Genomic DNA, 15971 nt, shown 5'->3' with positions numbered 1-15971 from the left:
TTTGAGATCAAATGAAGCAAGGAGTGAATGGAAGTCTGTAGCATAAGGCTTGTCCAGATGAATGTTGAAGTCACCAAAGAATAAAAGTGGACTGCCATCCTCCGGGAATGAGGACGCAGCCCATTTAGCTCCTCTAGGAAGGTGGCTAGAATTTGGCCAGGAGGGCGGTAGATTACCACAACCTGGAGTTTTATAGGAGCTGGTTACAGTAATTGCATGATTTTCAAAGGAGGTACATTGCATAGGGGAGAGTGGGTTGAGTATTTCCAATTGTTAGAAATGAGCAGACCAGTGCCCCCGCCCCGGCCAACCTGACGGGGGGTGTGAGAGAAAGAGAAATTGTTAGCTAGAGCAGCTGGGGTTGCTGAGTCTTCTGGACGAATCCAGGTCTTAGTCAAGCCTCGTTGGTCTTAATGCGAGAAGTCAAGTCAAGTCAAGTCACCTTTATTTATATAGCGCTTTTAACAATACAGATTGTGACAAAGCAATGCATGATTTTCAAAGGAGGTACATTGCATAGGGGAGAGTGGGTTGAGTATTTCCAATTGTTAGAAATGAGCAGACCAGTGCCCCCGCCCCGGCCAACCTGACGGGGGGTGTGAGAGAAAGAGAAATTGTTAGCTAGAGCAGCTGGGGTTGCTGAGTCTTCTGGACGAATCCAGGTCTCAGTCAAGCCTCGTTGGTCTTAATGCGAGAAGGACAGAACGCTTCCGCTGATGCTTCCACGTCAGCGCACAAGCATCAGTAAATACACTGTAAAGTGAAAACAGCTGTGGCCGCCTTCTAATTAGCACAGCCAATGGCCCATAGCAGGGCAAATCGTCCAATCGAAACTACAGTTCGCACTTAAGCGCAGGAAGGGAGCAATGCAAAGAATACAGGCTCCTTCTAAGCCAAGGGCAATTATTAGAATTACCAGTAAGTGCAATCAAAAATACAAACTCCAACGAAAATACAAAGTATAAATAGGTAGAAAACGAAATAGATACACCCTGCTTTCCATTCGGAAGGGCTCATCCCTATGCCCTAATCCCTTCAAAGGTTTTACCCTCCGGAGTGAGAGCTTCGAAGGGTTGAAGGGTGTAGGGGACCAAACAATTGTTTCTTGAAGTGCCCTTCTGCGTCATCATCACATGCCCACACGGAGGCGCCGTCATCATGCAAAGAATCTGCGCAAAGGATCATGGGAGTCCGAAGTGTCCATCAGTTGTACCCTTCGAAATCCTTCATTCCGAAGGGACCTTTGAAGTGGACAGTTTTGAGCACTTCGGTTTGGAACGACCCTTCAATATGGCAGCCATGATTGTTTTCACTCCGAAGTGCCCTTCAGAGGGTGAAAGATCCCGTTTGGAATGGACCGACTGTTGCCATGGCAATGCTTCAAACTTTGAAATGTCTCTTCTTTATACTCCTCCAAATCACTGAATCATCAATGAACTGACTTCAGCTGGAAAAATGACTCCGTTATTGTCACTCTCAAAGCGGCTTCACAACAGCGCATCTCGTCTGCACTACTGCGATACAAGACTTTTGCTCGGGTTTCGGGACAGACGACAGAATTGTAACTTGCCTAATCCAGTCATTGTTGCATAGTCACAAAACTGTATCATTTTCACATCTTTTTAAGTTTAAGGTATTCGATACTCGCGTGCTCCAAAGGGGGTTTCCTATGCGCTCACAGTCACATCCATAGTGCGCATATCGCACCGCCTGGCGAGTACCAAATTTAGTTATTTTTCATAGCTTGTTGTGCTTACGCGGCCAAATACACACAAAAATGACATCAAAATGGCCGTCCTGGCAATTATCCTCGTAAGCACAGTCGGTTTTGTCTTAACTAAATGTAAACATCTGAGAAAGAAAACGCATGTGTATCAGTATTGGATCCGTGCATTCGGGTTTGTGAGAGCAGCCACGTCAGATCTCTTTGCGCGCTCAAGTTTGTTGTTTCAAATGTACAGTGGGGAAAAAAGTATTTAGTCAGCCACCAATTGTGCAAGTTCTCCCACTTAAAAAGATGAGAGAGGCCTGTAATTTTCATCATAGGTATACCTCAACTATGAGAGACAAAATGAGAAAAAAAACATCTTTTTAAGTGGGAGAACTTGCACAATTGGTGGCTGACTAAATACTTTTTTGCCCCACTGTAGATGCTAGGCAAGCCTGCTCATAATAGAAGTTTTTTTTCATGAAATATACAGGTGCATCTCAATAAATTAGAATGTCGTGGAAAAGTTAATTTATTTCAGTAATTCAACTCAAATTGTGAAACTCGTGTATTAATTAAATAAATTAATTGCACAGACTGAAGTAGTTTAAGTCTTTGGTTCTTTTAATTGTGATGATTTTGGCTCACATTTAACAAAAACCCACCAATTCACTATTTCAACAAATTAGAATACTTCGTAAGACCAAAAAATAAATAAATTCAGTGAATTGTTGGCCTTCTGGAAAGTATGTTAATTTACTGTACATGTACTCAATACTTGGTAGGGGCTCCTTTTGCTTTAATTACTGCCTCAATTCGGCGTGGCATGTAGGTGATCAGTTTGTGGCACTGCTGAGGTGGTATGGAAGCCCAGGTTTCTTTGACAGTGGCCTTCAGCTCATCTGCATTTTTTGGTCTCTTGTTTCTCATTTTCCTCTTGACAATACCCCATAGATTCTCTATGGGGTTCAGGTCTGGTGAGTTTGCTAGCCAGTCAAGCACACCAACACCATGGTCATTTAACTAACTTTTGGTGCTTTTGGCAGTGTGGGCAGGTGCCAAGTCCTGCTGGATAATGAAATCAGCATCTTCAAAAAGCTGGTCAGCAGAAGGAAGCATGAAGTGCTCCAAGATTTCTTGGTAAACGGGTGCAGTGGCTTTGGTTTTCAAAAAACACAATGGACCAAAAAAACACAATGGACCAACACCAGCAAATGACATTGCACCCCAAAACATCACAAACTGTGCAAACTTAACAATGGACTTCAAGCAACTTGGGCTATGAGCTTCTCCACCCTTCCTCCAGACTCTAGGACCTCGGTTTCCAAATGAAATACAAAACTTGCTCTCAGCTGAAAAGAGGACTTTGGACCACTGGGCAACAGTCCAGTTCTTCTCCTTAGCCCAGGTAAGACACCTCTGACGTTGTCTGTGGTTCAGGAGTGGCTTAACAAGAGGAATACAACAACTGTAGCCAAATTCCTTGACACATCTGTGTGTGGTGGCTCTTGATGCCTTGACCCCAGCCTCAGTCCATTCCTTGTGAAGTTCACTCAAATTCTTGAATCGATTTTGCTTGACAATCCTCATAAGGCTGCGGTTCTCTCGGTTGGTTGTGCATCTTTTTCCTCCACACTTTTTCCTTCCACTCAACTTTGTTAACATGCTTGGATACAGCACTCTGTGAACAGCCCGCTTCTTTGGCAATGAATGTTTGTGGCTCCTTGTGAAGGGTGTCAATGATTGTCTTCTGGACAACTGTCTGATCAGCAGTCTTCCCCATGATTGTGTAGCCTAGTGAACCAAACTGAGAGACCATTTTGAAGGCTCAGGAAACCTTTGCAGGTGTTTTGAGTTGATTAGCTGATTGGCATGTCACCATATTCTAATTTGCTGAGATAGTGAATTGGTGGGTTTTTGTTAAATGTGAGCCAAAATCATCACAATTAAAAGAACCAAAGACTTAAACTACTTCAGTCTGTGTGCATTGAATTGATTTAATACACAAGTTTCACAATTTGAGTTGAATTACTGAAATAAATGAACTTTTCCACGACATTCTAATTTATTGAGATGCACCTGTATGCATGCTATAGGTCAACACAAATGTCTTTCATTGGCGCGTGAGAAGGGGATCTGTCAAATGAGGTGCCGGATAAGATTTCGGACAAATTCGGAGGTGCCGGATCAAGATCCGGCTTGTTCCAGCACAAATTAAGCCCTGGGTATAAATAATATTAAATTGATTAACCACTAAATGGCTTTTATAGCCCTATTTTTTATATTTAAAAAGGTTGTGGAATTTCTGTTTTTTAATAACTGTTTCAGACATACAGTAATTACGTGTTGCATTTGGATATATTGAGACATTATCTTTATTTATTTATTTGTTTGTTTAATTGTTATTTTCAACGTTTAGATTGTTTTTGTTTTTTTTATGTTAAAATCTTTATCAGAGCTGTATCTGTACGCTGTGAACTGATTTAATCATCTTAGTTTAGTCTTTGGGCTCAACTCACTAGTAACAGTCTCAAATGTCACCTTTATTCAAGTCAAGTCACCTTTATTTGTATAGCGCTTTATACAATACTGATTGTGCCAAAGCAGCTTTACAGTGTCAAGCAGGAAAATTGTTTGTCAATAATGCAAGAAGACAATAACAAAGAGTAATTTTTCCAGCTAAAGTCAGTTCATTCATGATTCAGTGATGCCATCATCCAGTTCAGCTCTCTTCCAATAGTGTCTGTGCAATCAGTCAGTCAAGCGTCCCCGACTAAGCAAGCCAAAGGCGACAGGGGCAAGGAACCAAAACTCCATTGGTGACAGAAACGGAGAAAAAACCTTGGGAGAAACCAAGCACAGTCGGGGGGCCAGTTCTTTTCTTTAACGGATTTGACTTATAGAAATGCGATAGTGTATTATATGCCAGGTTAAAGAAATGGTTCTTTAAATATAGATTTAAACTGACAGAGTGTGTCTGCCTCCCGAACAACACTAGGTAGATTGTTCCAGAGTTTGGGTGCTAAATAGGAAAAGGATAGATCCACCCGCAGTTGATTTTGATATTCTAGGTATTATCAAATGGCCAGAGTTTTGAGATCGCAGCAGGTGTGAAGGACTATAATGCGATATGAGCTCGCTCAAGTATTGAGGAGCTAAACGATTCAGGGCTTTATAAGTACTTAGCAAGATTTTAAAATGTATTCGTTGTTCAATAGGGAGCCAGTGCAGAGTTGACAGAACTGGGCTAATATGGTCATACTTCCTGGTTCTAGTAAGAACTCTAGCTGCTGCATTTTGAACCAGCTGGAGTTTGTTTATTAAGCGCGCAGAGCAACCACCCAATAAAGCATTACAATAATCTAACCTTGAGGTCATGAATGCATGAATTAACGTTTCTACATTTGACATCGAGAGCATAGGTCGTAATTTAGATATATTTTTAAGATGTAAAAATGCAGTTTTACAAATGCTAGAAACATGGTTTTCAAAGAAAAGATTGCTATCAAATAGCACACCTAGGTTCCTAACTGATGACGAGGAATTAACAGAGCAGACATCAAGTGTTAGACAGTGTTTTAGGTTATTACATGCGGAGGTTTTTGGTCCAATAATTAAAACCTCTGTTTTTTTGTTTTTTTTTCAGAATTATTAGTCATCCAGTTTTTTATATCAACTATGCATTCCGTTAGTTTTGCGAATTTGTATGTTTCATCAGGCCGCAAATAAATATAGAGCTGACTATTATCAGCATGTTGTGGTCGATAGTGTCAAACACAGTGCTAAGATCCAGTAGCTCTAACAGAGAAATACAACCACGATCGGATGAAAAGAACAAGTCATTTGTAACTCTGATGAGAGCAGTCTCAGTACTATGATACGGACTAAATCCTGACTGGAAATGCTCACAGATACAATTTCTCTCTAAGAAGCAACATAGCTGAGAGGATACTGCCTTTTCTAGTAAAGGGAGATTTGAGATCAATCTGTAATTAACTAATTATCTAGGATCAAGTTGTGTTTTTTAATGAAAGGCTTAATAACAGCCAATTTGAAGGTTTTGGGGACATAGCCTAACGACATTGACAAATTAATAATATTCAGAAGAGGATCTATGACTTCTGGAAGCACCTCTTTTAGTTACTTAGATGGAATAGGGTCTAATATATATGTTGTAGGTTCTGATGATTTGACAAGTTTATACAATTCTTCCTGTAGAGAAAGAGTGGATTGTTCCTCAGGGGATCTATAGTGCTGATATCTGATGTGATACTGTAGCTGACGGCTGCATGGTTACAATTTTATCTCTAATAGTATCGATCTTGGAAGTAAAGAAGTTCATAAAGTCATTACTGCTGTGCTGTTGGGAAATGTCTGCGTCTGTTGATGCTTTATTTTTCATTAATTTAGCCACTGTAAAGAATAAATGCCTGGGGCTGTGTTTGTTCTCTTCTAAGAGAGACGAAAAGTAAGTAGATCTAGCAGTTTTTAGGGCTTTTTCTATACAAAATACCTCGTTTTGTTTTCTTCCAGCTGTGCTCCATTCTCTGGGCTGCTCTCTTTAAGGCGCGAGTGTGCTCGTTATACCACAGTGAAATGTAACCTTTGATCCCTCCCTGTCCTTGTTTGTGTGTGTGTGTGTGTCTGTTTCACACTCTTGAAGTTCTACAGTAACCCTTTCATTGCTGTAACACTAAAAACCAGACTGAAAGAGGGTTAAATGCATGTGCCCACTGTGCACTGTTTTCTTGAAGCCACCTGGATGGTGATGCCAACTGGACTTAGGCCCATCAACGCTGCTTGCAGCTATATTTATTATTATTATCAACATTATATAATTAAGTATTATAAGTAATGTTTCTTTGTTAGAACGGATTGAAAAAAACCTAAACCTTTCTGCTGATGTTTTCTGAAATGTTTAAATATGAATTATCTAGTTAAACATGCATTACTTTGCATACATTTCCAGCACAGATGTCTGAATATTGGTTGAAGCCAATAAAAAAAGTTTGTTTCACTTTGCATACATATTAAAAGTTTTTCACAAATGGGATTTTAGATATAAGCAACAACAAAAAAAGTATACATTTCACTGTTTTTAGGAATAAAATGTTATATAAATCAGGTGAATGAAAAATTAAAAGGTGTATGTAATGGCGCTTTTCCACTGCATGGTACGGCTCGGTACGGTTCACTTTTGGGGGGGGTTTCCACTGGGTACAGTACCTGGTAATTTTTTTAGTACCACTTCGGTTGGGGTTCCAAGTGAACCGTACCGTTACCAAAACGTGACGTGTAAACTCTGCTGATCACGGATTGGCCAGAGAGAATCGTCACTACCTGCGTCACTGAACTTGCGACACAAACACAAAAGAACCGCTAGATTTAAATCAGCACAGCCAGCAAAGGATCGAACACAACTGTTTTGAACGAGCGCACCTTTTTTTTAACAACCAAAAAGTTTTGTTGTCTGTTGCGGAAGAACAGACGTTCCTCTCATTGATAGCAGAGGAGCGGATCCAGCTAGAGCTTGATGGGGCGACCCGGAATTAAAAAGTTTTTTTAGGAGTCGTGGCAGTAGAGGCGGCGCAACTATAACACATGTGAATAATCCCGCCCACTCTAAAGCGGTACTGAACTGCAGTGAAAACGCAAACCGTGCCGAGCCGAATCGTGCCGTGCCATACTGAGCCGTGCCGAGCTGAGTCGTACCACGCAGTGGAAAAGCGCCATAAGTGCAGTACCACCGCTCCCTATACACAGAGTACGCAGTTTGTGTAGGGCACCAACTCCCAGGGGGCACCATCCCAGTTGCTCAAAAAAAAAAAAAAAAAAACTTTCGTTCTATATTAATATTAACATACACGTAAATATAAACATGAACATAATATACATAATTATAAAAAATGAATTTTACGGTGAACGCAGTAGACAGACGAAGCACACGTGATGCGCCATTCTCGCAATTAAGCTTTAGCGTTAGTTCTGGCAGGTCACGTGAGTCAAGCTTGCATCAGCTGATTCTCAGCTGATCACATCTACCTATAGGAATACGACACCTATCGCGGCATTCCTATATAAGCTGTATTCAGTATTATTCAGCAGCTTTTCAGCTTGCTTCGGAGCAAATTACCCTCCTCCATCCCCAGCTCCACCTTTTGCCACAGTCAGGACTTAGCTTTCTGATATTCCTTGCTAATCAGACTCCTTTATCTTGAATAAAGTGTTACACTTAAATATCATTGAGTACATTAATGATATCTGCCTTGTTCTGTTCTGTTAACCCTGGGGGGTTATTATTGCTGCTCTCCCTGCTCATTCATGACAGGCTGCATGGATGGGCAGGGAGGTTTTTTGCCCAGAACAGAACCATACCGCCAAACCAAACTTTATGCTAAGTATCTATCATTTTGACGATAGTGGTCCTGACAGAATTAGTGCCCGCACTCGCTCTCACCTCATGTTTGCGATGGACAACTGATGGACAGCTATGCCCGGGAAAAGACATCAGTAGTCCGGCGCAGAGACAAGAAAAATAAAAAAAGCTGATGAAGCCCGTGCATCACTTTTATAATCCTGTGAAACTTATTTGGATGTTGAAGTTAATTACGTGTTTTAATGTCAGTAATGATATCACCGCCGTATCTGCCTTAAAGAGCAGGTCATATGATATTTTAAAGTGTCCTAATATTGTGTTGGAGTCCCCTACATCAGGTTTAAATGCATCTAAGGTCAGAAAACATTGTAATTTTCTCATAATATACATTTAATATTAGAGTAATTTGCCAATGATTTCAAATGATTAGTTCCAAGCAAGTTCGGAGCAAACCCCTCCCTTCCATAAGCCTACTCTGCTCTGATTGGTCAGCTGGCCAAGCCTGCTGTGATTGGCACAGAGAGGATTCCTTGAGCAAGTTAGCAAGCGCTACCATCGACAAAGCACCTTTACATAAAACAATAATATAGTGCTTCAATCTGTTCTTAAAATAATGGCATAAAATACAAAAACACTTATGCAAGCGAATCGTGCCCACAGCTAAAGTTTAGCTGCTAAACTGTGAACACTCATAGACTTTGTTACCATTTCGCGGGCAGGCGGGGATTATGCAAATGTCTTACCCAGTGACTTATACCGGTAACAGGCAAAAGATTCGAAAATATGACGACTCTTTAAGGCGATTCAGAATCGACTCTTATGTTTTGAGAGACAATATCTTTATTTATCATGCACTTTTTTGATTAACAACTTTGCAGATTGTTTTCATTTAAGGATAGCTATGTTATAAACTGCAAAAGAGATATTTTTCAAAAACCCATATGACCTGCTATTTAATATTCTCTCAGAGTTTCCATGTTCCCTTACGAATATAAACCATAATTTTACTACGAATAAACAAAAACATGGTTCTTGTAGCAATGGTAACCACAAATTAACCATAGTTTCGATGCTTCAAATAATAATTTACGAAGAATTCAGAGAATATTTTTGTGGTAATAAAAACAGACCTAAGTGATCAACAATCTTTAAAATGCATTATATAAAAACAATGAGGCAATAATGATTGGTTAATTAATAATAATTGTATGGTTTCATTGAATAACACTGTTAAAATACATAATAAATAAACAATTTATGTACATTACATATTATTGCAAAGGGCACCAAATGGCTGTTTTAACACTTACAGGATAATCAAATCCTTGTTTAATATTGACCAAACATTTAATTCAAATATCCACTTAATCTTAAATTTTTGGCCACCTTTTTGCGATTGAAATGCTAGCCTCTATAATTTCTTCAACAAAAACATGTGGACATCACAACCCTTACAAAAACGAATCTTTGGCTTTATCGAAGTAAAACTGCTTGATTTTCTTTTGTGTCATTTCTGAATGCTTGAGACTATAAAATCAATCAGACAACTGTATTAGTAAAATCATATGCGACTGTCTAGCTACAATTGTAATTTGTAAACAATACAGTTTAGTTATTTACTTTTATATTTTATTAAAGTTCTATTTTGACCCCTATAGTAGGTGTTTTTTTTTTAAATTCCCATAATATTTTGGGGAGGGGGCACAACAATACAATTCTGCTTAGGGCACCCATTTGGTCAGCGTGTAAGTGCTGTGCCAGCGTGTTTGGCCCTGTGTAAGTGCAACTGAAATATAGAGATTCCTGGCTCAGGATTGTATGCGAAACAATCATTTTGAGAAAAAAGCCTTTAAAGATATGTATTGTAATTTAGGCACCTTCCACATGGAGACACATTTAGCTGTATACGCATACATTTTGTATCGTATAGGCGTTTCGTCATTTTGGGTGAGTGAAACCAATATTTTTTTAAAACCGGGTCCCAGAGTGGATAAATCTGAAAATGCCGCCCTTGTGTTTTCGTGTGGACAACGAATCTGTGGCTGCATTGGAAAGCCTAGGCAGCTGACTTGCTGCCTCGCTGCCTTATGAAGCAATGACTTTGCAGGCAGCGTTTTTGCATGAAGGCACCTCATGAAACTGATTTCGGACAGGCTTCTGAGGCAGCATAATGGTTTAATGATCTACAGCAAAATAGAACGAGTTTTGATGATAACTAAATGAATATTTATATATTATTATAATACTGATTTCTCGCTAGAAATAACATCAAAAGTGCAAAAAGTTAGTCCGAAACATACATTTAAACACAAACTGACCACCAAAAACACAACTTTCAGACGCCATCTTTATTTATTTTTTTATCTCAACCATCACGGAAAGTTTTATCTCAACCGTCACGGAATGGAATGCACAGGATTGTGGGATATCAAAGGCAGCGAAGGATACATCTATGCTGCCTTCAAAATTCGATCAGAAGAAGGTACCTCCAGAGACAGGAAGTGAAGCAGAATTTGTATTCAGACGTGCCTTGATGCCTTCCTGCTTTGGAATTCTGCCTCTGAAGGCAGCATTTTAGAGCTTTCGGACACAACCGTTTTCTGAAACAATGACGTCATCAGCCCACGTCTCGCCCCTAGTCAGACCCGCTATGTCACATAACAGCAATAAAAACACTGAAGGATTTTCTTTTTATTAACTAACATTAACACAGATTAATAAATGTATTGTTCCATGTTCATTTGTATACCATTTTTAGTGTATCTCTGTGGCAGAATTACAGCTCCACATACTGGTCTGGCATGTATACTACATAGTTTTGTGTCGGTTTTCGTATGAACCCCTTTGCCCTTCCTGCATTTTGTGTGCTTGGTCAGTGTTTTTAGATATGCTGTGCCACAGCGGATTTGAGGCATTTAATAGTCGAGTTACAAGAAATGGTGTGTGTTGAGGTCATTGTGATGAATGTCCTGACAGCAGTTCTTTGGTTTTGTCCTCAGGCAGGACAGCCACTAACTGCTCTGTGAACAATGGGGATTGTGATCATGAATGTCATGAGAGTGTGGATGGTCTTGGTCGCAGGTGCAGTTGTATTAAAGGATACCAACTACAAGACAATTCTAGAAAATGTATTGCCAAAAGTAAGTTACCTCAACAAGTATAAACAATATATAAACAATATGGTTTGTGAATACTACAAATACACACAGGTGATTTTGTATCCACAGTGCACAAATTAATGCTTAGATATTTGCATTTGTACTCGAGACTGTACTTCTGCATTTGTGAACATTTATAAGACTGTTTTTGTGCAACATTTATTAATAAATGTGGGCTAATTAACAGTCATATAATTAATATTATTAGAAATAAATCATACAAATATTATATATAAATATATCTTCAAATAATTTCTACCATTTAGTAGATGAATTATGATCTATGTGCATCTTTGTCATTTACAGATGAGGCTTCATGTGGCCAGATTCGAATCACAAAGTCATCCTATATTAATAAGCCTTTAGTAGGTTTACAGCCGTGGGTTTTAGGAGGTACAGTTGGCAAAAAGGGAGAGAGTCCCTGGCAGGTATTTTTGATTCATATGTAATATCTGTGTAATCATATGTAATAATGCCAAATGTTTTATCAGAGCTAATTCTGATGTCATATGTTATACCAAATATTCAGCCAAAGCAAATTTTGTGCTCCAGTATATATTTAAAAAATGCACTGTGTGTAATCTGTAGGCTCTTATACTCAATCATTTGGGCAATTTTCATTGTGGTGGAGTTCTGATTGATGAAAACTGGGTTCTCACTGCTGCTCACTGCCTAGAGACAAGTACAAGGTTCAGTGTCAGGCTGGGTATGTAAGACATTTTGGTAAAATTTAAGTATTTCTTCACAGTGCAAGACTTTTTATCCTACCGTATATTTATGTTTTTAGAAGATGCCTTACTAAAGAAATTTGCAAAAAATAAAGAGCATACATGACAAGTACTAGAACACATAGCTGAGAGTGATGTTGTTTAAAGGGGTCACATGATGCTATTTTAAAGATCATTATTTTGTGTAACAGAATATGTTGACATGCTTTAATGTTCAAAAAACACATTATTTTTCAAATACTATGCAGTATTGTAGGTCCGTTTTCAACAAAGCCCTCTCCTTTGACAAGCGCAGTCTGCTCTGATTGGCCAGCTGACCCAGTGCATTGTGATTGGCCGAACACCACAAGCACGCGTCGGAAATGTAACGCCCCTTACCATAATCGCAGCTTCAGCTTTCAAAGTAAATATCAAGACAGTTAATAATGTCGTTAGTTTTACCATCAGTTCAAGCCCGAAAGGGCAACAGAGCCGCATGACAGACACCGTGATGATGCAGTACACAAGCCGCGGTTAAGACAGCTGACGTGCTATGATTTCTGACAGGCAGTTCACTCTCCTGTGATGTGACCAAATAAAGTGCTTTTGCTTTCGCACTGAAACACAGCTTCTCGCTGACATGGCTGCATCAACACGACTGCTGTTCCTGAAACCACTCTTTCTTTCTTTGCGTGCACATTTGGGCGGCATTATGCTAATATTTCCACATAGTGAAGGATTGGGCCAAAATACCAGCAACAGTGTGTGACAACCTTGTGAAGACTTACAGAAAACGTTTGACCTCTGTCATTGCCACCAAAGGGTATATAACAAAGTATTGAGATTAAATTTTGTTATTGACCAAATACTTGTTTTCCACCATAATTTGCAAATAAATTCTTTAAAAATCCTACAATGTGATTTTCTGGATTTTTTTTCTCATTTTGTCTCTCATAGTTGAGGTATACCTATGATGAAAATTACAGGCCTCTCTCATCTTTTTAAGTGGGAGAACTTGCACAATTGGTGGCTGACTAAATACTTTTTTTCCCCACTGTATAAGCCAAATGGGGAAACAAATATTTGAAAACATTTTTTTTTTTACAAATTAGCAGACAGCCTACTCATACTGCAAGGAATATAAACCTAAGGATAATAATTTTATTTAATAAAAATAAAAGCAATTTACAATTAGAAAATGCAAATAAATAAAAAAAACCTGAGCATAATCAATCATTTAAGGCACATATCCTTATTATTATGTTTATTATTATTATTATTATTATAAGGGATTCATAATTTGCAACAAACTTAAACAGTGACATGTCACTTAAGACCTTAGCTATTATTAAGCGCTGAAGGTTGAGAATGTCGTATCAGAAAATGTTGGTATGAAGTTAAACTGTAGGCAGGTTGGATCTGTGGCTCCTGATCTTCAGATCCTGTTCATATCGCTCCAGCTGAGTCCAGAATCCCGGGTTAGGCTCAACTACTGATCGAGCACTTTTTACTACCTGATAGAACAAACAGGAATTACAGAAGAGGTAAACAATGTTAAATTCTGGCACAAAAATCTAGAATGCTGTGGTTCTCCATTATCAATTAGGCTACATTCAGCAATGATAATAATATGAGTGATGAATATTTTGATATCTTGTGGCTGCCTTTATTTTGCGCATTTTATACTATATTATAGTTTGTTTGTTTATTTTTGTACCTTGCTGCCAATATGTCTGCTTTTCCTTATTATAATAAAAACCAATAAAATATCGGCAACAAAGAAAAATATTTGATTAAAGGGATACTCCACCCCAAAATGAAAATTTTGTCATTAATCACTTACCCCTATGTCGTTCCAAACCCATAAAGGTTCGTTCGTCTTCGGAACACAATTTAAGATATTTTGGATGAAAACCGGGAGGCTTATGACGGTCACATTGACTGCCAAATAAATTACTACACTGTCAAGGTCCAGAAACGTATGAAAAGCATCGTCAGAATAGTCCATCTGCCATCAGTGGTTCAATCAGAATTTTCTGAAGCGACGAGAATACTTTTTGTACGCGAAGAAAACAAAAACGCAAGCAGCATATGCTCTTCTGTGTCAACCGCGACACACGGATGTGCTGTTTTCGTTTAAATCAAAGCTTAAATACACGTAGAAAACGTATCCTTGTGTCGCGGCTGACACAGAATAGCGTACGTTACTTGCGTTCAGTGGATATTCTCCAAAATGGCGCTACGGTGATGCGGAGAGACACAAAGGAGATTAATTGTTGAATAAAGTCGTTATTTTTGTTTTCTTCGCGTACAAAAAGTATTCTCGTCGCTTCATAAAATTCAGATTGAACCACTGATGGCAGATGGACTATTCTGACAATGTCTTTCATACTTTTTTGGACCTTGACAGTGTAATTTACTTGGCAGTCAATGTGACAGTCACAAGCCTCCCAATTTTCATCCAAAATATCTTAAATTGTGTTCTGAAGACGAACTAAGCTTTTACGGGTTTGGAACGACATGGGGGTAAGTGATTAATGACACAATTTTCATTTTGGGGTGGAGTATCCCTTTAATGACTGCACACATAAATCAAGGATAAAATACCTTTTAAAAAAACAACAACTTTAAAGTAAAAAAAAAAAACCTTACACAAAAGCTGCATGTGTCCTGACTAGAACTGTTTCATATCAGAATTCAATTTGAAATAAACACTATTCATACCTGGAAGGCATCGGTCAAGGTGAGACCCTGGTGCTTCATTAAATAGGCCACACAGACAGTAGCTGAGCGACTGCGTCCATTCTTACAGTAAACAACAGTGCGGCCACCTTGTTCTGCCTCACTGGCTATGGCATCAGCACAGCGGTCAAAATACTTGTACAGGTCTTCTTGAGGGTCATCATATACAGGTACACGCAAAGTGCTTACCCACATAGAGGGAAAGGGTTGCTGCTTGGAAACATTAATACAAAGAGTGATCGCTTCCTTCTGGATGAGTTCATTGTTACAGGCTGACCGGGCATTACTGATGAGCAGACAGTCTGTAATTGTGCTTAACTGCAGCATCTCTAACTATATGCTCGCATATATGTGACTATATCTTGAAGGAAGATAAGTTTTGAATAATCATAATCACAGGTCCACTGGGTCCTGCATTTCAAATAGCGTAATGTTTCATTTAATATGTAGTAATTCCATTTAAATTCTGTAGGTACTAGTGTTATTACAATAGAGGTAGATCCATACACTAGGTCAGATACTAAAGTGTTATATATACTGCATCAGCAAGGAGAATGGTCAGATGTTTCAACCCGGTCTTAATGCCCTTACACAGACAAGTCTGGTGAGCTGTTGATTAAATAAGAGAGGAGAGAATATTATTTGTTTAGAACAAAAGTAAAATAACAAACGGAACAACACTTTTGTACAGTAACCTGAATGTACAGAAAAGTATTGAACTTGTTTACTGGGCATGCTCCATCACCATGTTTAACAGCACGGATATGCTTATGCTGCGTTCAAGTCCTCCTGGGACGTTCCTACTTACGAGTTGACTGTTCCTACTTACGAGTCGCAATTATGACGTCAGGTGCGTTCAGGTCAGTTTAGTCGGCACAAGATGGCGGTGTACCTTCTTTTAAAGGGGTCATATGACGCTTTTTTAAAGATCATTATTTGGTGTAACAGAATATGTTGACATGCTTTAATGTTCAAAAAACTACATTCTTGTAGGTCCTCTATGCCCCGCCTCTCTCAAACGCTTTGTTTTTTACAAAGTCCCTCCTTCCGACAAGCGCAGTCTGCTCTGATTGGCCAGCTGACCCAGTGCATTGGGATTGGCCGCATACCACAAGCACTCGTCGGAAATGTAACGCCCCTTACCATAATCGCGAGCTTTATCTTTCAAAATAAATGTAAAGACAGAGCCCGAAAGGGGAACAGAGTCACGTGACAGACACAGTGATGAAGCTGGTATGTGTTTGCAGTACACAAGCCACAGTTAAGACAGCTGACTCCAC

General features: G+C 39.1%; 2 protein-coding genes across 3 annotated transcripts in view; one reads left to right on the top strand and one right to left on the bottom strand.

Moving 5' to 3' along the window:
• The window catches only part of LOC107550452 (vitamin K-dependent protein C-like), a 49893-nt gene extending 37896 nt beyond the window's left edge, over positions 1-11997 (top strand). The window contains exons 8-10 of the mRNA XM_016231735.1: positions 11084-11224; positions 11549-11670; positions 11831-11997. Of these exons, the coding sequence (XP_016087221.1) occupies positions 11084-11224; positions 11549-11670; positions 11831-11956 (389 nt within the window). The 3' untranslated portion in view covers positions 11957-11997. The remainder of the gene's footprint in view (positions 1-11083; positions 11225-11548; positions 11671-11830) is intronic.
• A 1225-nt stretch (positions 11998-13222) lies between these two features.
• LOC107550451 (dual specificity phosphatase 28) overlaps positions 13223-15971 on the bottom strand; it is a 10039-nt gene continuing 7290 nt past the window's right edge. For both annotated transcript variants that reach the window (XM_016231734.1, XM_016231733.1), the window contains 2 exons: positions 14674-15300; positions 13223-13463 (listed from right to left, as the gene is read on the bottom strand). In XM_016231734.1, the coding sequence (XP_016087220.1) occupies positions 13347-13463; positions 14674-15018 (462 nt within the window). In that variant the 5' untranslated portion in view covers positions 15019-15300 and the 3' untranslated portion in view covers positions 13223-13346. The remainder of the gene's footprint in view (positions 13464-14673; positions 15301-15971) is intronic.

The sequence above is a fragment of the Sinocyclocheilus grahami genome, unplaced genomic scaffold (assembly GCF_001515645.1).
Source record: "Sinocyclocheilus grahami isolate Dianchi unplaced genomic scaffold, SAMN03320097.WGS_v1.1 scaffold398.1, whole genome shotgun sequence".
NCBI classification, from domain to species: domain Eukaryota; kingdom Metazoa; phylum Chordata; class Actinopteri; order Cypriniformes; family Cyprinidae; genus Sinocyclocheilus; species Sinocyclocheilus grahami.
The sequence above is the reverse complement of the archived record's forward strand: the minus strand, read 5'-3'. Positions and strand labels throughout refer to the sequence as shown.